The sequence below is a fragment of the Rhopilema esculentum genome, chromosome 21 (genome assembly GCF_057945365.1).
Source record: "Rhopilema esculentum isolate cy_ngs chromosome 21, ASM5794536v1, whole genome shotgun sequence".
NCBI classification, from domain to species: Eukaryota; Metazoa; Cnidaria; class Scyphozoa; order Rhizostomeae; family Rhizostomatidae; genus Rhopilema; species Rhopilema esculentum.
This window is the reverse complement of record NC_142835.1, coordinates 846,006-869,747: the sequence shown is the minus strand read 5'-3', so window position 1 is coordinate 869,747 and position 23,742 is coordinate 846,006. Positions and strand designations below refer to the sequence as shown.

Genomic DNA, 23,742 nt, shown 5'->3' with positions numbered 1-23,742 from the left:
TTCGGTCAACTTCGGATTCATCCAGGGCCGCATTTACGTCTGTTGGGGCCCTGGGCCCAATCAACCAACTATAAGACACGAATAAACTTGTATCCATTTCGCATTTTAGTGCATTCCCAATCAAACGAACCAACTGCTGAAAACTTTTCGATGATTTTATTGGGGTTTAAAACTCCCAAGACATCAAAATCTGCTGCCATTAAAAATAAGAAAACAACGCGCTACTGTGACATTGTGGACCGTAATTCGCACTCTTTTTATTTACCCTTTTCAGCTTGGTGAAACATTTTTCCCCGGAGAAACCTCTGTATGGCAAATTGAGCAACAAACTTAGTGCAGTCATTGCATTGGGGGACAAGCGAAAGTTTCAACCAGGACAAGCGAAAGTTTCAAAAGCCCTGGGGTAAAAACAAAATATGAGGCCCCCTGCAAGCGGAGCGAGCTAAAAATTCTTATGACCGCGCCCTTTATTCCATTCTCAAAATGAAATTCATTACTTAACGAGGCCCCCTAGCTCCATTCAAATACAAGATAGAAATCAAGAGCACTTTAAAGGCTTTTGAAGTTTTGCACGGGGCCCCCCTAGATCGAAGAATTTTAGGGGGCCGGTGGGTAAATGCGTCACTGGATTCATCTCGTTTCAATCAAGTCACATTTCGTGTCAAATCTTGAATTCGAATGAAATCGAAGGCCTTAGTTTACAATTTTAAGAAACTTAGTTCAACTCCCGCGACCAGAGCGAATCAAGTGGAAACCGGCCTTTCAGTTCCTTTTCCGGAACGCCAACCTGAAACGAGTTTTTCTGTGAAAGAAGATGTATGAGCGGTCATTAGTTAAGATCTGTTTCTTCCAAGAAAGCGAAGTAAAATGCTAACGGATTGGAGCATGCAACAATAGCCAGTTGTTAAATTTACCCAATGATTTAAGCTTATTTACTATTTTAAAACTGCCGCTAGAAAGCGCAGGGTGGTGCCAAAATCATAGATTTCGTTCCTTATTGATCATCTCGTTCATTATACTCAACTTCCTATTGACAATCTTTCTCCTTTTATATCTATGCTCTAGCATTGCATGATATTACGAAAGTTTCTAAAAATCACTCTAATTACACGATATTCTGATTACCTGAAGGCCGATTTCCACTTGATTCACTCTGGTCCTGCGACTTGGCGAAAACGAATTAACAAATCCGCGAATCGGCGAACGCGACACGTCGCTCACTACTCGGCGAATGATCGCGGCGAATGAGTGAGTTTCTAAACATTGTCATTCTTGTATAAATACCCTCAGAATCAACAGTGCAAGCAACGACATATTTTTTGGGTTGTGATGTAATAAAATCTATGTTTAGAAATTTTGAATTTGGATCCCTTTACCTGAAAGATATCGTGAAATAGCTCTAAGTGTGCAAATCAATTAATTGTGTCACGAATTGGCAACAGCAGAACATAACAAGATTGGTAAGCGTGTGAAAAAAACAGTAGAGAAAATCTAATGAAAATTAAAGGAGCGTACAAGGCACATCCCGGAACATTTACCAATCGGCTGACAAGGAACTCCCGCCGTAAAGTTTCGATTGTTTTATAGTTACAACATAGGATACGGCGAAAATTTTCCTGTGAATCGCTACAAAGCTTGACATTTCAGTTGATAAGTTCAAATTGATTTGACAGGCTGATGACTGGATGAGACTCAGCTAAATAAGAAATATGTGTCCTTGATTTTATAATACCAATTTTGCCTGAGTAAGATCAATGCAGTTTAATAGTTGATCATAAGATTTTTAAACATGGAAAGTCCCTTTAAAAAAAATTCTCTCTTTAAAAAATATTCTCGTGTATCAAATTGACTAATCAAAATCTCTCAGTGTTATAAAACACGTTATTGAAATTATATGAAATATCTCGTGCAAAATAACTAAAATTTGTTGCAAATTTACTGAGATATACCTAGAAAGTGCCTGGCTTTGTTTGGTGTGAAATATGTAAGAATACGATAGATCTAAGCAGTGCCTTGCCAGTACAAGAATGTTTAACTGATCAGCAAAAACGAAAGCTAACTTTCTTAATGAAAGTTTCTTGAATAAATGTTTGAGTGGTTCTGTTTACATATTGAGTAGTCAAAAAGAGAGATCCCTTGCCTGCAAACTTGGGGGATTCTCTTCTCTTGGATTATTGAAGGCCTCCTGCACCACAGTTGGTCTCTTCCAGCAGTTATGATTTAAGGAAACGACACTTTGAGAAAGCGCTCAACGACACGTTGATATTCAGAGATAATTTAATGTACTAAACACAAAGCCTTCTTCCAACGCGCTTACAATTAATATTGAATACACAAAACTTAACACAAACAAAATCTGTTACGCTCTAGCTTAAAGAGGGTATCTCAACAGAACTTTGTAGTCAGTGGACTCAGTGGACTCAGAACTCAGTGGCGGATTTAAGGGGGGGCAACTAGGGGCAGTTGCCCCTCCCTCAACGAGTTGAAGCAAGTCTGGCGCCCCTCTTTTGGAAATTGTGCGCCCCTTTTGAAGCATGAGAATCAGATGAAAAATGTTTTTGGGTTGATAGGTTAATTTGCTTCAAGGGTTACCTCAAAGTTATGTTGTTTATTCTGAAAAGGTATCTGAAATTGTTGTATACAACGTACTCTCGTAACCAATTTTTGAAAATGTTTCAGCGCCCCAGCTGCTCTGGATCCGCCCCTGTGTATTCTTGCACCAAAATTTTATTTATGTATAACATCATCAAATGCACAATTACACTGGTATGCGATTGAAATGGTCAGATCACGTTGATGTTTGGTTTTTTTTGCTCAATTTTTCAAACTTTTTTCGATAATATCATCAGGTTTTAAAAATTCCAAGGTTGAGCTTTTGCTGACCGTGCATTTTTCACGCTTCAGTAATGTGACCTTTGGTCATTTGCCAGAATGTTCACAAGGCTTAAAATGATCGCGGTTTAAACTTTAAAAATTTCGGTCAGGCAGGTTGTTACATGGTTTCAGAAAATCCCTGTCTAAAAATAAAACAAAATATCCGGCTATTTCCTTTAGTCATTTTAACCCGAAACAAGAAACCTAAATCCGGATATGACACTTTCTTACTTTCTGTTGTTTAAATACAACAGCTGTTACGAGCTCGAGGGTTCTCAAAAGAGAAAGTTTGTGTTAGGACTCAGTCATGTCTTCCGACTGCGGCTTGGATTCAAATGCAACCATTCGTTTCTCGCTGTCGTTAATGGACAAAGCACTGGTGACTTCAACGCTTTCCATACTCGCATTTTTGTGCATAACTTCAAATTTTCTTGTCTGCTATATAATTGCTACTCGAAGGACAACGAATTCAACAGCAAGGCTGTACGTCTTCTCCTTGGCATTAACTGATGTTATGGTTGGACTCTTCTCCATACCTTTCTTTATCCTGCTGTTTATGACTAGGTCCGACCCTGGAGAACAAGCCCGTGTTTTACAGTTGGTATTCACTGTAGTCGATTTAACTTTGCAGTTGGCCTCCATCACACACTTATGTATGATGAGCGTTGATCGAGCTTTGGCTGTAGTCAAGCCTTTCTACCACAAAAAAGTTGCGACGAAATCAAAAGTATTAAAATCATTGATTATTCCTTGGACAGCAGGATTTTTAAGTGGAATTAGCTACTTGTTTTTGCCACAAAGTTTGCTTGCGTTCTTTGCTTACTTTATGGTCATTGCTGGGCTGTTTTATGTTTTGCCAATCATCATAATGATAATTTGCTATGCTTGCATATTCAAGGCAATAAGGACCAGGAACAAATCAAAGGTTGGAGAAAGAATAAACGAATTTAGACTCGCCAGGACCATCCTAGTCATCATCTTAACGTTCGGCGTCTGTTGGACGCCATTGACAATTCATAGTTACTATAACATTTTCAAAGTTTTCAAGACTTGCTATAGACACGAGTTTAGCTGGGTGGATGTTCTTATCAAAGCCATTAATTACTTGAACTCGACATTAAACCCGTTTATCTACGCCATACTCCATCCGCAGTTCAGAGTAGGATTTTGTGAGTTGTGCAAACGTCGCAGAAAAACCTTTACCCATGCGCTAACAAGTGGTGATCACCATGTAACCCAGCTTTGATGGACGAAACTTTTAATACAGAATTGAAATAAAGCTACACGAAAGAGTTTAAGGTGGCACACCCTTGTTGTCAAATGAACCAAGGAGACAGTTTTAAGAAAATGGGAGCTTAATCTTCAGCAGCTGTGTTTCTCTTTTTGTTATATTTGTGTTGTAAATTAACCTTAATCTCAAACTTTGATTATTACTTGTAGAATCACGGGTTTTTTTTATTGATTGTTCTCTTCAAAAATTAATAAGCTGAATTTTCTAATATACTTATGAGGCTGTGATAAAAGATGGCCTTTTCGTTTACTCTGCAACCCGTTGGTAAACAACCAGAAGGTTTACAATAATCTCCTTTTACATAAATTTCAAAGCCCTTTGAAGATGAAACTGAATGTACTGTATTAATCGGCCATCAACTGAGTATTCTTTTAGTTAACTAAATTTTTTAGCTTGCCAATCTTGTTACGAATAAAATTCGGTTAGCAAAAGATTTTCTGTTCATTAGAGACAACAGATCAAGGTAATGGTTTGAAAATACTTACAGCAACAAAATTAACTGAAAATTAACTAGTTGGTACTGCAGTGGCAAAACATGAAGTACATTGGGGGTTGACAGAACTCAGTTTTCATTGGTTTCCACGTAGAACTACACATCCATATTCATGAATACATAACAAACAAGCAACATAACAAGTCATCTGTTACTCTAAGCAAACGAGCTGCATGGAATTGTATGAAATAGTTCGATCCCTTAATTAGACAGTAGATGCAAAGAGACATCACAACCATTTATCAAAGCTGACCCCTTAATAAGGGTAAAACGCCCCTAATTCAATTTCATATCACAGAATCTTAAGAAGAAAACATATTGCTGAACCCCATGAGTTGCACAGGGTTTGTTTTACATCTCGGGTCATTGCATATAATACCGCTCTATTAAGCCCCCCTGGGGCTAATTTATTCTTTTCAGTCCTAGAGGGGGGGCTTAAAAGAGAGGGGGCTTAATAGAGCTTTTACAGTATATGATTAATTGATTTGAAAAACTTTAATCCTATGTCGGTTTAATCATATGACAAATAACTAACTCGCATGAGCTACTGAATGACAATGAAATTGCAGCGTATGGGATTTCTTTTCTTTTTCTTTCAATTGGGGAAGGTTACTCTATATTCTTTTCATCGCTGAACAAACATGGTGAATTTTGGAATAATTTTACAGCGAGATGATCCCATCTCTATCAAATCTTGTTTCATCCAAAACTTGCACGCCTTTTGACAACTAGAATTGATTCGAAAACCCTATTAAATAACTGTAAAATCGCAAATTTTGCTCAATACATTGTATGAATGTTCAACATCGTTCTTGTTCATTGGCTGTTATATTTACAGCATGATGTCAGCAACTGTGATATTTTCACCACGAATGTCATTCCTTTGGAACTGAAAGAAGACAATATCATGTCGTCGTGTTATTCGGCCAATCAGCAACTGCAGCCTCCTTCTGACTGACTATGCTCCTGTGGCGTGTCCTTTAGTTTTACTTCAATCATGTCCTCTTTTTTCTCTTGGGTATTTTCCATGCCAGGCAAAGCTGCAGCTACCTTCCGAAATAGCTAAAACACAAAGATGTTGCATGCAAATGAGTGAAAAATCACGAGTATGCTGTGGATACTCTGGATAACATACGTTCTATCATACAAATTATAACATACAATTTGCTTTTTGTTATATGATCAATCAAAACAAATAGCATAACTAGCGGACAAATGAAACATTGTTACTTCAAAACCGCCAATAAAACAAAAGATCAAACCAAATGTTACCGGGTGAAATTAAAACTTCTTTGTCTGTGAGGGAGCCCTTTTATTAATTTCGTCTTTCAAATAAAGGCATCAGAAAAGAGGCATTTTCAGCTTAGACCACACCCAATTGTATGCTTTGAAATACCCCATTAACAATGGGCTTTTGCGAGCGTGGCGATGATCTAAACAATGGCAGTAAACTTCTACGGATTAACCAAAATTGATTTCAAACTGTCTAAAAATGCATTATGGGATGCTTGCGTAGCGCAATGGCTCATTGTTAGCAATGAGTCTTTAAATAGATCACAGAGGTTTATTGGCAAAGGATTTCAGAAATGCTCGAGCATGTTTGCTCAATGTAAACATTCTGAGCAGGAGGCTACAATGTTGTTATTACATCCCTTCATGTTGTTGGATGTTTGGAGCATCAATGCATAAGCTTTTCTTTGCGCATGCAGAAAAATATGACACTAACTGGAAAATGAAATTGTTAAAGGTTGGACACAGTTAAATTAATGATCATAATTTAGCCAATTGATTGAAAATCTTGCTAGATGAAAAGTGCAGAAGTAAAAAGAGGGAGGGTAACACCCTGTTTCTGGAGCCAGTCCAGTACAAGTGCAGATTGAAGGCTGTCATCTAGCTCAATCTCATTGTTTGTGTTGGGAGCACATTTTGATACTGTTTTGGTCATGGAGAACAAATTTCTCCAACCTTGGTAATGGGCTGTATTCCTACTCCAAATTCTCATGAACAAGCTTCAAAAAGCCAGTCAATTAAGGAGATATCATGATGTATACACAAGGGAAGTTGCTACCTGTTTAAAAATTGTTTAAAAATATCAAAAAGGCTTAAAAGTTGCTACCTGTTTAACATTATGACCAGCTTTGGCACTTGTTTCAATAAACATAACATTCAATTCTTTTGCTTTGTTTTCCCCATCTTCAGTTGAGACTTGCCTGGAAAATATTGACATTTGCTAAAAAGCTCATGAAAATTGATAAATAAGTCAATTTGCATACCAAAACTTTCATCAAATAAGGTTTGAAAATTTCGTTTTGAACTGATTGATTGAACTGAAAGAAAATTATATAAGGAACCGACTTCCACTAATAAAAAGCTAAAGATGATATTATTAATTTGTTTGGGTGCATTTATGTGGACCCAACTCCTGTATTACATTGTAATTGATGGCTTTGGATGTAGATGTGTATATATGCAAAACAGTCTCTTGTTTCATTGTTTCTTTCTTGCTGCAATGTTAACATTTGTCAGTATTCACAGACAAAAAGGGTATTAAAACATTTAGAAAATAAGAAACCTCGCAACACCTCAGGAACAAACAACAACAAATACAAAAAAGATAACTATTATTTCACCCCGACATACCAGGTTTCATCAGAGCAAAAGTAAACATTACCAATAACAGCATTACACATATAAAAAAATAGCCAATAAAAATATTTTGTCTACATAGGAAGCAAAGGTATAAAAACAGAAACTGACGAAAGCCAGAATTTTGCCAGGCAAATTTAGAATGAAATAGAACGGAAATGTTACAGAAAAATATATTTACAGAATCATTTATTCTGGTAATGAGAACAGTATAGAGACTTGTGTGTAACCTACTGAAGCAAGCCTAGTTTATCTTGGTAATGGAAAAGAAGTTTTCAAAAAGAATAAGCAGGTTAAAAAGAGTTAGCGTCAAGGAGCTTATTGATTCAGGGACTATTTATTTTGGTGAATTTGAGGGGGCTTTTCCAAGGAGGAACTTCTTAAAATCATCTCCAAGTTTTCATACAAATAGCTTCTTTTGTACCCATTTCACAATTTTATAGTTCAATTCATTTGCTATTTTATTTAGAAGCACTTACTCTAAAATATCAGTATAAATCAAAGCACATTTGTAGCCCAAAATAGTGATATTTTATTGTCTTCAGTAGTCTTTTCATCAATGTTTTGTTTACTTTACCCTTTTTGCTGGTTAATGTGTTATCAATCATTAACTCAAATGATGTTTTACTCTGTTGTATTCCTGAACAGTATAGCACCAAGCATTTGAAAACTATTTCACATGGAAGAGTCGCGATAAGAATACTGACAAAGACAACTAATGTGTATCAATTCCAACTTTTAGGGCAGAAATTTGAAGTAAAACTTTCACATTAAAACATTTTTTTACTTTCAGGGTGAGGGCTTTTTCAAGGTGGAAGGTTATATAAGGGGGGGGGGGGGTCAAGGACATATGGTATGCTTGAAATTGACTCAGGATACACACATACCTAAACATTGGAAACATAGAAGGAAATCAACTGTTAAGTAAAATATCAGAACAAATAGAGAACAAAAAAGGGGTGCACATTGGGATCAGGCCTCTCTAGAGGAAAACATGTGGGCTGAAAAAGAACCCCACATATTTAGCCCTTGTAGAATTGTTTGCTTAATTATTTACATTTGAGTTAATACAAGTCAAAGATATTACCTTACCTACTTGTAAACATTTTTTATTTTTAGAGAAAAATTTTGTTTGTATCACAACTCCTTAAAATTACCTAGTGTTTTCTTTAGTGTAAAATACTTTGTGTAGAACCATATATCTAAATAGATGCTTTGACTTTTACAAAACAACATACCTCTTCTCTGCAAGGTCTGTCTTGTTGCCAACCAGCATTATGATGACATCACTCCCACGCTCTGCTCTGACATCATCTATCCACTTGCTTGTTTGTTGAAAAGAATTAACATCTGATAGGGAAATGAAAGCATGCTTACAGGAAATAAATGTGGATTTTAAGATTTTCATCACATTCAAAATACCCATGGTAAAAACTCAATGTGAAGATAAGGTCAGATCTTATTAGAACAGATTTATGGTTTAGATCAAAAGAGATTAAAAACTGAAGATAATATGACTCTGCATCTGCACAAAAAGGATCTCATCTTTACTTCCATATCATTAATAAAATGATCTTCAAAGGGAGTAGATTTTTATCTACAAAAAATCACTAGATAAAATTTATCTAGAAAAGACAATTGGTGATGTCTTACTTGTTATATCATATACAACTACAGCAACAGATGAATCCCTGATGTAGCTTGGAATCAAGCTTCTGAATCTCTCTTGACCAGCTGTATCCCAAAGTTGCAATCTAACCTACAATTAAGACTACAAATTTAAACAAAATAGATTACCAAGCTATGCTGAAAGTTTTTATCAGTGATATCTGCGATTTTTATGGATGATCTTTATATAAAAGCAGGCCTGGCCGTTTGAGGCGAGCAATAGCTCGCGCTCGCTCCACGCTCCCCTCGCAACCTGAGGCGAGCTATGAATTGCTCTCCTAAACAGAACATGAAGGAAGAATCGCTCCCCTAAAATTTCCTATTCAGAGAATTATGAAAACGCACAAGGATTAATTGGTTTATTTTTGTAACAGCGATTTCTCCCGTCATTGCATTTTTTGCAATTAACTTTTTGCTTGTTGGGCGGTTTCTGTTATAATAGGCATAAACTTCGATCTATTTGGAAAAAGATAGTTAACCAAAAGGTACGTTTGTAGCGATTAGAACCTTTCAATCTTAAGAAAACAGGAATATTTTTGGAAAGTCGAAGAAATTGGTAGGAATTGTCGATTGGGGATATAATAAGACAGCAGGTCCCTTCCAGCAATAGAAACAAAACTATCCCTCAAAGAGAACAAGGTACTCTGTCTTGCAGATCAAAAACGACAACCAAAACATGGAATTCCACTATCCAGCGGCATTTACTGAAAAACCCAGATTGGGTGAAAACTATAACGGCAACATGTTTGGCATTATTGGCAAAGCCTGATCATCATTCCATCTAGCAGTTTGTGAATCTATCTACTATATAAACATGACCAACCGCTTTTGTGTAGACAGAAGGAGTTCGTTTTCACCTTAGGACTCCGTTGGTTACATTTTCAATAGGAAAGCGGCATTGATTGGACAACCTCAACAGTCATGTGCTCGCGTTTTCTGATTGGCCTATTTCGATCCAAAACTGGGTATTTTAGCGTAAAGTTTTCCATCTTTGTTCTGACCTTTTATTCTCTGAAGAGTGCTAGACGTATAACTTCAGCTTGTTTTAAAAAAATTTTTCAAAGCCATTTTCAAATTCTGTACAACAAAAAGATTGTTTTGCAAGAGAATTGTTGTTTTTGTGTTGTGCCAGCTTTACATGGAACTGAAAAAGTCTGTTCTTTTAAATACTTCAAGTAAAGGGGGTGCCTAAGTCATGATTAAAGCAAATACAAATTGAAAGAAGTAAAACAGCACACTCCTGACTGAGGCAATTACATTAAGGCAACCGACAGATACTAAAGGGGCTTATTAAGTCATCTGTCGATTGTCTTTAAAGTACATTTTATGTGTTACTGATTTAGCTCGCCTCAGCAAATGAGGGGAGCCATTCACAGCTCGCCTATAAAAATACAAACGGCCAGGCCTGTACAAGCTAAGTTTATGCATTATCTAGAAATAGTAAATTTTCATACAGTTAATTCACACAAAGAATAAACTTTCAATTTAAGTACCTATGGATTGTCTTTTTTTAAACATGCACCTTATTGGTTTTGGTGATTAGGCAACTAAGAACAGTTTCTAGCACCGAAGATCATAAAGTTTTTATCCCAAGAACATTGTCCCTTGGAACACGTAATGGGACACCCTTTAGGCAATGCTTCACTATCTGAGTACATTATGGAAATACACCTTGTAAATAAGAATCTAATTAACAACCTTTGTAAACACTGGCCCCGCAATTACCATAGGCAAGCAATCAACAGTCTGAATTTTAAAAAAAAACAGTTATTCGTTGTTGGAACCTACTGTGTGTAGATAGGTCTCAAGTCAGCTTTTAAACTACCAAATACCTTGATTCTTATACATATATAACATAACTGTTACTGACAAAACAAGGCAATAATACTGGTAGAAAATTCACTTGTGGGAAAGAAGTTTGAGTCACAGCAGAGCTTAAAAGGGCAGTTGTGGTAAATTTTACTTACTGTTCTATCTTCTAAGTACATTGTCTTTGATAAAAAGTCTATTCCAATAGTTGCCTGAAATTAAGAAATGATAAACTTAGGATTTCATTGACTAAAACAACTTGCTTACAAACAATCTTATAATAAATGTTATTGCCTTGTGTCCTCCATTGTCATTTACTCCTTCTGTTGCCTTCATATCAACAGTAGCATAAGCAATCACACATTCACAGTATCCCTTCATTTCTGTTTATCCATGCAGCTTTGTATTTAGTTAGTAAACATATAAATACGGGACAATCACACAACCATATCACTTACTGGCTGTGTGTTTTCTGCATGTTAAAAAGGATCTAAAAAGGCAAAGAATAGGAACTATTTTGATAAAATAAACTAGGTAGCAACCTCACCTAAAATCCCCATAAACCAGCAGTTTTGTGTTAATGTTTCAAATCATTTGTATTACAGAGAAAGTATATTTTTGTTGTTTAGACTGTATTCTCTAAATCTCTATAGCTAGGGTTTTGAATACAGCAAACAAATCTAATTGAACTTAAATAACGGGTGACCTCTGATGACCTGAATTGCCACAATGTTGTCAAAATCTGTGTTGGCTAAATAAAATTTACCCTTGATTTCCTATTCACAATTGTTTCAAATTAAAACTGTTTGACCAACTTTCTAGTGGTTTTTTTAGCATTTATCATATTTTCAACACTCCTGAGACCGCAAAATACTTACTTATAACTGACAGCACGTTTGTGGCTTGAATAAAAATAGATGAGTACAAATTGGTATGGCAGAAGTAGCTTAAAACCCCTTTAAATGTTGAGAAGTAACACTTCATTTTGCCATTTAGAGTATTTTTAAAGTAGTCTGAATTTTAAAATAGATATGGTGCGGTTATATCTAATTGATGTCAAAGGTTGAATCCCTGTAAACAAGACTGTAAACTCATGAAACCATACCTGGTAAGTATTGTCAAAACTATCATACATGAATCTTGTAATCAGTGATGTTTTTCCCACTATAAAAACAAAAGAAACAGTTTGTAAATACATGAAAAGTAAGCATTCTTTAGACAATCAGTTATAAATATTGAACTGAAAAAATTGAGAAGTTTACAACAAGGCAGTAAGTTGGTTAGAGCCGTGAACAATGACCTGAAACTAAATGTAGTTTTAATAAAACATTTAAATAAAGATACAACCAATGATCGATGCTTGCATTAAGCTATTATGTTTTTCATCATTTCATTAAGTGAAGAAGGATGTTTTCATAGTTTTTGCATCCTTTTAACTTGGGTACTTACTACTGTAAACTCAATATAGTATAATAACAATTTAAATTTTGCAAAACATGTTTCCCAGGACTTTGGGGGCTTTCTTCTTACTGTTCATATATTTAAAAGGGTCATTGCCCACACTAGATTGACAATCCAGGCATTCTGAGGCTCGATTGCAAGAATTTCTTCACCAAAATTCCCCATTCTATTTGAAAATCCACTAAAAATATAATTATTTTACTGCATAAGCACTGTTAATCAGAAAGTATAGTTATACAAACAAGCTATGAAACAGTGTCATTGGTAATTGGCTAATGTGGGCTCTTATTTTTAATCCTATTTCTTTCCCCTTGCCTGCACTCCTTTTCCTGATTTTTTTTGCCTGACAATGTCTATTGAACCTTTAGCTACATAAACAAAGCAATAAAGCCATGAAGATATAATATTCCTCAAGCATAAAAAATTATCCAATGTTATAGCAAACAAAGTTGTTTCATGTTGCTACATTCCCTCTGCTACATCTCTCTGATACATTCCCTTTGCTAGTCATCAACTTGACATTTTGGTGTGTTTATTTGTGAATAATAAAGTCAAAATGCATCATTTACAGTAAATAATATGGGACACTTTGTTATACAAAATTTCCATTTCAAATCCTAAGAAACCCCTTATAAAATTAAAAGTCGATGGGTTTTGGGCTACTCATCCGTTGGCAGATTTGCATCTTCATAATAATATGGGTAAAGAAGATTGACAGATAAGTCAGCTTTACCTTAATACTTAAAGCTAAGAACAAAATAGTATAACCATTATCCACTTCTTTTCTTTTGAATTGCCCACTGCCACTAGCCTTGGGGCTGCATACATAAATTCTATAGTTGACAAAGACTATGACTGTGGATGATTAGTGTGTTGCTACGCCCTTATCGGAAACCCTGCTCGGTTTACTTCGTGTTAAACCAAACGATACAAAAAATATGTGCCTTCACTTACCACTCTGTTCACCAAGAAAAACCAGCTTGAACTTCCTCAACGGATTGCCGAAGTCTGAGCCCATACCTTTTCAAACAATTGCACCTGACAACGAAGGTTGTAAAAAGCGACGCCCTCAGACTCTTGCAATACTACACTAATAACTCTCGAACAAGCTGCTCAGTCTGCTCCAAGGGTACATCAAATGTAGAACCATGCAGTTTAAATCGAAAATAGGCAGAATATTGCAATAAACGCCTTGTGAAAACTTTCTTTCCGGTATTTAATTTAACCTGCCACGATTACAAAATTGTATAGAGATTTTCCATCATACTGTCTCGTTCATGTACAATTTAACTCGAAAAGGAGGCGTAGCTATGAAGCAGTAGTTGGCGAAATGATGACGTCATAAATGTATATTTATATTTCTGATTTGGGCAAATAGAAAAACCCATAAAATATCGCTAAAAGTGCAAGCACGAGCTGAGTTAGCTTGAACCCCCTTCCCACAAATTTTTAAAGTTATGCTTGTCTTCAAAGGTAAATTTGAGAACCTCTATGTTCTATATTATGGCAGAAATCAAAGCCCCCCTCCCCTACATTTCAAAACCTATCGCGACCCTTGAGTGCAAGGTCAGTAAGGTCTATTACAGATTGCACGAGATATGGTGACATGAGTTTAGGCTCTGTTGTAATTTTCTATGATTACTATAACCTCTATAAAAAATGAATGCTAAAATAACAATAATGAATTGCCCTGTGACACAGATATTTTAACCTGTGATGTAACGAAATTGAGGGGGAAATGCTGCTGTAACATGCAGCAATATAAGTCTATTTCTATTTTTTGGTGTGCTGCGTGGAGATTCTTCAAAGATTGCAAAGTGCAGCCACTTTTTGCAACATTCAGCATGTCTCTTTTGAAGCAAAAAAACCATTTAAGCATTGATGACATGAAAATATGCAAAGTCTTGTTGCTGCTGGACTGACCACGACGAGCAAAGTAAGCCATATTTTTGGCTACCTATATTTAGGCCAAGAACAAAGCTTTCACGACGTTCTCATGCAACCCGAACCCCCCCCCCCCTCCTACCCCCCATTACAATGTTGTTCAATTCGGCTGTTTTGACGCTGAAGATAAAAAAGTTTTTACTGTAAGCTGTCCGGGGGGGGAGAGGGTCGAAATTTTTTAAAGCGGCAGTGATATTTTGGTAAGGTAGTTCTAGACTTGTTTTGTTTATTTTTGCATGCTGTTATTTTTTGGCAAGGATTGTAGATATTTCTGAAGTCATCACATTGTTATTCTTTTTTAGTTGATAATGTTAGGAGAGGCCACGGGGCCTATAACAAAGAGCACGTTCAAGGGATTGGGGTGGGATTTGGAAGAGAGAGAGGACAGATAAATCATATTGATTTTTGTTTTGAATGAAGACAGGTTATATAGCAGGTAGAGGGTAGAACATTTCAAAATCTAAAAGTTCTGAGTTATTCAATGCTGGTTATCAGAGTTTTCCTAGGAGCAAAACAGTGTCGTAGGAAGGGAAAGTTTTGGGTAGGTTCGTTGATTCAAGTAAGAGTGCAGCATGGCTCTTGAATTCTTTCAAAGTTAAATAGTTTTGAATTGTTTTTTAAGTTAATTTGGGAAGAAATGTCACAACCACAACAAACGAGGCACTACAAAGAATGTCGTTCTCCTGAAGCCGAATCTGAAGCAGAGAGGAAAACTTCTTCAATCAATACCCCGTAGGTACGCTTTATTTCTGACTGTCCTGCATGTCACTTTTTACTATCAAAAGTCAAACGTGATAATCATCAAAGTCATGAAGTCTTGAGGTGAAGATCGAAAGTAATATCCTGGCAAGGTCACAAAAAAAGATAAAACAATAAAGAAAGTGTGAAGAAATTTGAAATTACAATGTTGGAAAATGAAATGTAAATGAATGCGAAGTGAGGCTTTGAAGCTATTACGTCAATACAGGAACCCTTGATAAATTTGCTTATTTCACGACTTAAGAATGAAAAAAGTTTATAAGGGTATCTGTAGTCAGCCACAATTTGTTTAAGTTAAATTATTACACGAGTCGACCTGCTTAACAAGCTTTTTAAATACAGTCCATATATGACTGTCTCTGGTACACAGTGTACCGCCACCCCTCTTATACTGCGTCTCCATTCTATTGATATCTCCTATACAAACCACTGGATCATCCCCTGACTTTGAAAGCACATATTTCGAATGGTCTTCGTAGTTAACAAACTCGAACTCATTTGTGTCAGTCTCTATATCAATACGTAGGATATTTTCTACCGTATACGGTGGCTTGCACCAAGAACCTGTTTTCCCGGATCCCTGTTGCCAGGTCTCTGCCAACATGCTTGTTTTTAAACTTGGTGCCACAAACGCTCCATACAGATCATTACCAAAATTTTTGTTTTTTGCAAAGTGGATCAGTTTTTTCCCAGCACTTGATACAAGCTTTGCTGACATATTGTAGGGTTCTTCAAGAATGAATTTGTTATTTACCAGCAAGCTGATGTTAGGAAACATCTGAGCTAATGAAGGGGGCAAGTTGAAGTCATGAATATGGGGACCATTAAACCTCAACTGCTGGCCTATTTTGTCAATTTCAGAAGCATTGAAATTGACGCAAAAGAATATTTGGCCATAGTAGGTCCCACTATGTGGATAATCATAGCCTTCATCGGCATTGTTCGAATATTTAGGCACGCTATGAACTAGCCAAAAGCCACCATCTTTGGTAAATGCCAGGTCACCTTTGCTGTGGCCATAATCGAAGAACTCTTTACCTTCCGGGTTTTCATCATTGTACATAACATAGGCCAAATCACCACTGGATTCTATGTCACTTTTGCTTTCGTATGCAGGCGATAATGTTGATCCCATTGCACTCTGCTCTTCTTTAGCAGAGTATTTTGAAACAGAAAAGCCAGCAGAGTTGGAATCCATATATAAATAGCCATATCCATCTTTCAAAGGGTTGGAAATCTTGTGCGGCAATTTGTAGGCTATAAACCAGTCAACCTCTTTTCCAGAGTCCCCAATGCAAGACGGTTTTGCTGCATTTGTTAGGGAACAGCTCCCTAACAATGAAATCAACACTGTGCCTACGATAAAGAAAGAGCAAGAAAACGCCATGGTACCGGCTTGCAACTGCAAAGTTGTCTTCCTCGTCACTGCAACGAACCTTTCATGAAATTTGAATAAAACTTGAATCACAAGACTTTTGCTTTGTGTTCTTAACTCTATTGTTTTAATCTCGTGCTTGCTTGGGCAAATCGCCGACCACAGATAACGGTCCCGGTACACAAACGCATGACAATTTTGCTTATACAAAAACGTACCCAAGCTTTTAAAAAACAGGGAACCGAAACGAATGGTGGAATTTAGCAAGCGCACCGGTCTGGGAACAAAAATGTTCTGGTTCATATTGTTCAGAATGTAAAGAACAATCGAACTATTTCTAACAAGGGGGTACTAATAAGAAGCGGTGCTGTGATTTCCTTTGTTAAGTTTATGCAAAAAAGTACAACATTAATGGCGACTCCAAAGTTTTCTTGATTGAAAAGTGTGAAATTTTAAACTCAAAAAGCATTGTGTTCAATTTGTTAATTATAACGTGTCATAATATCGCACAATGATGAAATCGCATGATTTGAAACACATTGCGTATCACAATGTTACACTTTTGCATAGGGTACCAAAACGCATATTACACCGCATTGAAGGGAACGAAGGGATGGTTGGCTTCGACCTTGAAATTGGGTTTTAGTGTTGCAAGATATTTTGTGTCATGGGTTCCGGGGTTCCAGAGTGTCATAAATCCGGGGATAAGGTATTTAAGACAACTGCGGTGGCAAAGAATAAGTGGATGCTCTAAAATGTTTTATGTGACAAGTTTCGAACTTTATTTCCGAGACTAAATAGTGGAGACTCTAGTACCCAGGGTAGACATTTGGTAGGGACTAGAGCTATTTTTGTCTCAGAGTTCACAGTTTTACGCCGAATATTTGACATTTCGTGGTCTATTTCAAGGCATTTAGATTACCACTTTGTTTATTCTAATTCAAAAAAAGTCAAAAAATGATTGAGAATGATTTCAATTGTTATTTTAATTGAAACTTTTAAAATCAAAGTTCTGAGTTCAACAAAAAAGTAAGAAAGCGAGTACAAGTCTTGAGCTTAGGTTCGTTGGAAAAAAATGTGCATTATGCTAGACACTTACTTTGCAACTCAATATAATTCATGCAATTTGTAGCCTTTTGATATTCTGATTCTACCAAACTAATTCCACACTAAAATATTTTTAAGATGGGGGGAAAGTTTACAGTAACATCGCTTTTGATGGCCGGAAAGGAAAACTTGTGAAATAGATCAATATGTGCTTAGAGGTTGAGTACTACAAAAAGGGCTGACTTTTGGATGCATGACTACCTAGGAAAGAGTCGTTTTAAATTGCTCATTTGAAATTTGCCCCTCACTCCTCAGAAGCTCTGCTGGCTTATTGCATATCAGAACTTTTCTTTCTGCGTAAGACTGTTAAAAAATACTAGGACGAAGCAAGATATAACATATGCAACAAAAAATGACTTTGAGATTAATTTTTTATAATAAATTACTTCTCCGCAACCATATTATGCATCTAACTGCAAAGCAGATTTTACGAGAATGCTCATTGATTGTAAATATTTACAGAATATATCGACATCACTCCCTTTGGAATTAGCGTTTATAGAACCCTTTATCAAAAAAATAATATCTAATTGTTTAGAAAAAATTATGAAAGTAGATAGTCGGAGTGGAACTTTCCAGTATAATTTTGGAACCTTTTGTAATCTTCTTTCAGTTCCTGCAAAAATTGAAGATGAAAAAATATTTAGGCTATTCAAAGAGGACAACGAACAGTAAATTAGGCCACTTAGAAAGCGTATTTTGATTTCGTTAGAATCGACAAAAATAAACCTTGTAATTATCAACGATGATCTTCACTTCTTTACCAAAGAAGTCTCTCACTAAAGACATGCTTTTTTAAAGCTAAAAACAAACGAAATCTCTACCGAAAAATTTCATTTTCCATTTTCAATGTTTTACTGTTGTCAAGTTAGTCTGAAGATTAGTGCACGCCATGATTGGATACGACAAAGTCTTCTTGATAACTAGCTCTTACAGATTTCAAGTGCAACGAAGATTTAGCGAGAAGAAATATTGCACATACCAAGAACATTTCATGTAAGTCCTCTTTCCGTTTTTTCTCTATTTCCAACATTTCAGTAACATATTTGATGCTATAATGCAAAAATTACAAGCATTATTTCAAAACGTTTTCATGAAAGGAGATCCCACAAAAAACAAATTCTGTTAAATGTGTAATGTTAGCGAACTATTCAATAAAATCTAAATCAACTTCATAGGACTGGATCATTTACTATCGACTTTTATTCCTTTGCTTAGCCAGGGTTTATTCCTAAGAGCAATTAATCTAAAGTTTCTAATGCCGAGCAGTTGCAGATTTTATTGAACATATTTTTTTAAACAGTTTCTATTTTCCAAAATAAATTTTGTGTATACCAAGCTAATGTACCTTTTCTCTAAGTCATCAGTTTTTAAGTTGTATTCTGTTCTCATGGCATCAAGAGCCGACTTCTTCTCATTTTCGCAAGTCTTTCTAGTTTCTGAGATGGCTAGTTCTTTTTCTTTATCTGCTTCTTCCTAATAATTGGAAACATTTGCATTTATTTCTAACCAGGCAAGAAAAAGGAGGGCCAAGGCACACATTCTTGAAAAACAGGGTTTTTTAGAAAAACATTAGAGTATAACATCGTATGAACTGCTTTTGTGAAAAGGCAAATCTTTTTCCTCATCGCAGCTTTGAAATGGCTTGACATAGTTTAGTGCAAAGAAAACCTCAATTTCTATGTTGATTAAAGAACACTAAAAAATCGATAAACACCAAAAACGTTTAAATTCGATAGACGAAACAAAAACATGGTTTAGTGAACTAATGGGATGTTTTTGAAGCTCAGAAAATGAAACCGAAATATGTAGATAAAGCACTAGAAGATCCATGAAGGATGAGAAGATTTGTGAAGGATGAGAAGATCTGCGAAGGATGAGAAGATCTGTGAAGGATGAGAAGATCTGTGAAGGATGAGAAGATCCGTGAAGGATGAGAAGATCTGTGAAGGATGAGAAGATCTGTGAAGGATGAGAAGTTCTGTGAAGGATGAGAAGATCTATGATCAGAAGATAAGAAAAAGGAAAATATCCTTGATCAGATCTTTCGTTTTAAAACCTTGCTTTGCTTAACTACTTCCTTACAAAGGCAGTTTTGAGAGGATTATTAACGTAATAAGCTAATAATAAACCCAAATTTCTAATAACTGCGACAGATATATCCCTTTTTTGCATCACATACCAAAGTTGAGAATCTGGCATTGCAGCTCCTAATGTCAGCGGCAAATTACTGAGAATATGCGCTGCCAACGAATCATAAAATTCCAGAATTCGGGAAAAAAAGACTTGCTCGTTCGCTGGTTCACAATATGAGAATTCTATGGTACTAATTTGGAAACTCAATCTGCAATAAAGGCATCGAAGCTAGGGGTTCTTGTGACTTATCTTATAAGTTTCTTTTCTTTTCTTAATAGTACCTAAAAATGTCTCTTGAAAGCCTTGTAGAGTGGTAAAGACGATCTGGAATGTAAGTACCATTAAAAGAGCTTGAAGATAGATGTACAAACCCTTTAGACTTTATTGAAATATCAGGTATCAGGCAATTTGCAAATATTAAAAATATAAAACAAAATTGATCTCACTTGGCCTGGCGAATCAAAAGTTTACCTTTAATAGTTTTTTCTGCAGTAGAAGTTCACGCTCTCTCTCTTGTCTAGCTTCTTCTTTTAATATTTCCATAATTCTTTTAATTTCCTTCGCAACGAATTCGTCTCTCAGTTTCTGTTCCCTTTCCAAAGTTTCTCTGATAGCAGCCTCTTTCTCTGATTGGTAACGATCGTAAGCCTCTTGAGCACGTGCATCTTCCTCCAGCTTGCACTTCACCAAGACATCGGCAATTTCTTTTTTGTGATCCTTAACCAAATAAATATTATCTTGACCACTGAATAAAAAACCTATTCTTGCTAAAGACATTTAAAGACGAAATTTGTTTTAAATGAGCTTTTCCATATTCATGTATCAATACTACATTTAAAATTCAACATGCATAAAACTGGTGACTCAATCAGGAACGGCATTATGTATAGACCGAATGTGATCAAGTTTATTATTGTCATTCTAGTGGCTAAAAAATATAGTCTATGCCAAGAGGTAAAATTTGAACTGCATCTGGCTTAATTGTATCAATTGGTATGACAAAGAAAGCTTTTGTCTAAATTCTAATGAGAAGTAAATTCATCTGCCTCTAGATCGTTAGCCATCTTTGGGAAAAAAATCTGTCACAACGGGGAGCTGCATTTATTTTGGATTAAGCGTTAAGGACAATATTCTACATTATAATCAAAAAGACCCAAAACACACCTGTAGATAAACCAACCAACCATGCATAATATAAATATTCAAAATTAATATCAATGCAAACCTTCTTTAGTGCTCTTAATTCCCTTTTCTTTTCCTTAGTGAGTATATCTGTTACCAGCTCTATTTCACTTCTTAGTTTAACAGCAGCTCTCTTTTCAACCTCTGCCACCTTTAAGACAACAATTAAAGAGATTATGAAATTTAGCTTTCAGTTGAGCATTGACATTGAGGTGCTACAACCCATTTTTTATTAAGCTTTAGTTTGGCATACAAATATTCAGAGGTATATCTGACAGGGTGCAAGGGGCTACCCCCATAGTCTGGAAAGTCAAGATATGTCACAGGCAACATTGAAATGCTAAGATTAATAAGCTCTTTAGACATTTGAGCCACACTTATACACATTTTGAAATCCTGTAGAAGAAATTGGAGATTTAAACCTTAATTCAAGAGCTATACCCAAAGGCGGAAAGTAATAAACTGGTCACCCTTCTTTTTTTGCATTGTTGGCCCCCTTCAAATGGACTGCATAAAATGATATACTTTTAACCTTACACAGAAGTAAGAGAATTGGACGGATACTTAATAACAAATTTGGCATGAAAGTAGCATCACTTTAACAATTGTAGCCAGATTTATTTGCAACACTTTGACAAATGAACAAACATCATACAGCTTCTTGGACTGCTTTTTCTTTGTCTTCTCTCATTATGGCCTGCACATGATTCAAAAGTTCAGTCCCAACACCTGGCAATAAAGTATCCATAGATTATAAGAAGGAAAACCCAGTCAGAGATAAGTTAAGGAATTTAAAGAATTGCAACTCAGTACCCTCTGTTTTCTATGCAGAGCTGAGTTACTGAGACAAAGTTTATCAATCGATGGGTGTGCATTTCAATATATTTTTTCTCTTTAACCAAGGAAAGAGATATTTCTTAAGAATTTTTAGTAGCTAACAAACCAAAGAAACTAACCTTTGAATCACCCACTGACAGTGCTGAGGAGAGGGGGGTCAGGGGGGTTACTGACCCGGGGGCCCTTTGCTATAGGGGGCCATAAAAAATAATTAAATTAAAAAATTTTCTTTTCATTACCACAAATTGTTAGTAATAATCGCTTTTAATTTTCATTTAAGCAACCAAAATAGCCACGAGAGCAATTTAGGCAATCATCAATTTCAAAAACTCCAGGGAAGCATTCCCCGTATCCCTTAGAAGCGTCTGCCTTAGGCATGCTTTACTTTTATCATCTTTTATCCTGACTCAGGGCCCATAAATCCTCTCCGCGGCCCTGCCCACTGACTCTCTGAGCTGGCTTTACCAGTGTAAGTTGTGATGTAAAAGCAAAAGAATTCCCTTGGCAACCACTTTGAATAACTTCTCCTATGCTTTTTTGCATCAAAGTTTTGGAAAATTCAGGTTAGAAAATCTATGGGTGATCATGGGTATGAAACGGGTAGGGAACAGATACTGAAAAAATTTAGTTCTCAAAGAAGATTGAAATGCTTTACAAACAGGCCTCTTCTCCGTCCCCCAAGTTTTTCTCAACCTGTAGTTTGTTTGAAAATGAAATGATACAATCTAACAGCTTTTGCATCATTATCAACAAACAAACTTCCGTTCCGAAATCATCAACGATCAAATTACTATTACTAACGCGCCATCCACATCACAGCCAATTAATTTACAGCGTCATTAAAAAAACTAAATAAAAAGATGCTTACATATAATATTAGAGTGAGATGCTCTTTGTGTTTTCAAGGTAGTTTTCCCATCTAGAAGCCGCTCGATCGTGACTAAGGCACTCGAGGTCGCCATTTTTCTGTTGCCAATAACAAACCTCAGTATCGTTCATCGAAATTGCAAGGTTATGCCAACACGAGGCTCAAGCTATTACTTTTATGGGCTGAGGCTGCGGGCTGCGGAGTTACTGCATCCATAGCAAAAACGTCAACCATAGCAAATTCATCCTTGCCGATAATATAACGCGCAATCAGAACTATTTTTGACTTATTTTGCAATTTCGAAAAACAGCATACATCAACAAGCCCACCAAACTAATCTCGCTCGTGCATTTGTCATTACTCTGCAAACTTCCAAGTGTTGCAACTTTTTCAGAAAAAATGTTTCTCAAGGCAGTGTAAAGGATAGTGCACTAAGTAGGCCTACGTACTGGGTGGTTTCAGAGCACTGATCTAAAGGAAAGATCTTTTTATAGGTCAGTTTTTCAGAGGGGTAGGAAATGAATCATTGATTATATTGGTAAAAAAAATAGAAATCATAGAGTTTAGGTACTTCTCCAACCATCTAATTCCTAGCAACAGTTGGCGAACCTATTCCTTACAGGAAGGGATTTAAGTGATTTAAGTGATTTCAGTTTTAATTTCACCAGAACTACTTGATGATTGATGATCCTGACAGCCCCTTGAAATTATGCCTTGTGTCCCAGAGTCTCACTTATTTGGGCTCAGAAATATAGTTAGAAACTATTTACATAAAAATTTCATTCTTTGCCACCGCAGATGTCTGCAATACTTTGTCCCCGGCCTCACGAGGCTCTGTTACCCAGAGTAAAAAAAATTGATGTCTCGTTAGTTTTAATTGACACATGTCCGAGGGTTCGAGGGTCCGGAGCCATCATTCACCTTGGCCAATTAAAATTTTTCCTTAGAAACACTGTCCCTACCAGGAGCGTAGATGGATAGGGTCAGGGGGACTAAAAACCCCCTGCAAAGCTAAACAGCTTTTTTGTCGGAAAATTTATAATATTGTCGGAAATAGACCATGGTTTTCTATATTTATCCAAGTGTTATATTTTAAAAAGGACGGCCTTAAAAGGTTATCATAATGAGTTCTTCAGTTGTTCTGAATCAGATAGGCAACTTGAAAGTGCCCTTTGCGAAGACCATTAAACCTTCAAGACCACAATTGAATTAGTATAATTTATGACACATGTCTTTGAGTAAATAATTAAACTTTATCTCCTGTATTATCTCAGTTCTAATGTCGTTATGTT

The 23,742-nt window shown here is 36.1% G+C and overlaps 4 protein-coding genes across 4 annotated transcripts; 1 reads left to right on the top strand and 3 right to left on the bottom strand.

Annotated features, from left to right (window-relative positions):
• The first annotated feature begins 91 nt into the window (after positions 1-91).
• On the top strand, positions 92-6,718 carry LOC135684116 (histamine H2 receptor-like). The gene has a single exon (XM_065199523.2). It carries the CDS (start codon positions 3,182-3,184, stop codon positions 4,118-4,120), a length of 939 nt encoding a protein of 312 aa, XP_065055595.2. The 5' UTR covers positions 92-3,181; the 3' UTR covers positions 4,121-6,718.
• Positions 4,718-13,481, bottom strand: LOC135684119 (ras-related protein Rab-6A). The gene is made up of 7 exons (XM_065199525.2): positions 13,197-13,481; positions 11,887-11,945; positions 10,940-10,993; positions 8,958-9,063; positions 8,543-8,654; positions 6,775-6,868; positions 4,718-5,720 (listed from the first exon to the last, which is right to left on the bottom strand). Exons 1-7 carry the CDS (start codon positions 13,258-13,260, stop codon positions 5,589-5,591), a joined length of 621 nt encoding a protein of 206 aa, XP_065055597.1. The 5' UTR covers positions 13,261-13,481; the 3' UTR covers positions 4,718-5,588.
• A 1,703-nt stretch (positions 13,482-15,184) lies between these two features.
• LOC135684117 (uncharacterized) lies at positions 15,185-22,632 on the bottom strand. The gene is made up of 7 exons (XM_065199524.2): positions 22,451-22,632; positions 21,401-21,474; positions 20,789-20,896; positions 20,035-20,280; positions 18,776-18,903; positions 18,410-18,479; positions 15,185-18,043 (listed from the first exon to the last, which is right to left on the bottom strand). The coding sequence occupies exons 1-7, from the start codon at positions 22,542-22,544 to the stop codon at positions 17,972-17,974; spliced, it is 792 nt and encodes a 263-aa protein (XP_065055596.2). The 5' UTR covers positions 22,545-22,632; the 3' UTR covers positions 15,185-17,971.
• LOC135684115 (plancitoxin-1) lies at positions 15,235-16,332 on the bottom strand. Its single transcript, XM_065199522.2, has one exon. The coding sequence runs from the start codon at positions 16,330-16,332 to the stop codon at positions 15,235-15,237; it is 1,098 nt and encodes a 365-aa protein (XP_065055594.2).
• Positions 22,633-23,742: the final 1,110 nt, after the last annotated feature.

Bases quoted from the DNA above. Each gene is read 5' to 3' on its own strand.
- LOC135684115 (XM_065199522.2), bottom strand. From the start codon at position 16,332: ATGGCGTTTTCTTGCTCTTTCTTTATCGTAGGCACAGTGTTGATTTCA.
- LOC135684116 (XM_065199523.2), top strand. From the start codon at position 3,182: ATGTCTTCCGACTGCGGCTTGGATTCAAATGCAACCATTCGTTTCTCG.
- LOC135684119 (XM_065199525.2), bottom strand. From the start codon at position 13,260: ATGGGCTCAGACTTCGGCAATCCGTTGAGGAAGTTCAAGCTGGTTTTT. The intron at 9,064-10,939 runs GTAAGTAAAATT...TCTTAATTGTAG, and splicing joins TGTACTTAGAAGATAGAACA to GTTAGATTGCAACTTTGGGA. The intron at 5,721-6,774 runs GTAGCAACTTTT...TTTGTGTTTTAG, and splicing joins CTGGTCATAATGTTAAACAG to CTATTTCGGAAGGTAGCTGC.
- LOC135684117 (XM_065199524.2), bottom strand. From the start codon at position 22,544: ATGGCGACCTCGAGTGCCTTAGTCACGATCGAGCGGCTTCTAGATGGG. The intron at 21,475-22,450 runs GTAAGCATCTTT...CTTTATTGCCAG, and splicing joins ATCTCACTCTAATATTATAT to GTGTTGGGACTGAACTTTTG. The intron at 18,480-18,775 runs GTACATTAGCTT...TTTGCATTATAG, and splicing joins ACTGATGACTTAGAGAAAAG to CATCAAATATGTTACTGAAA.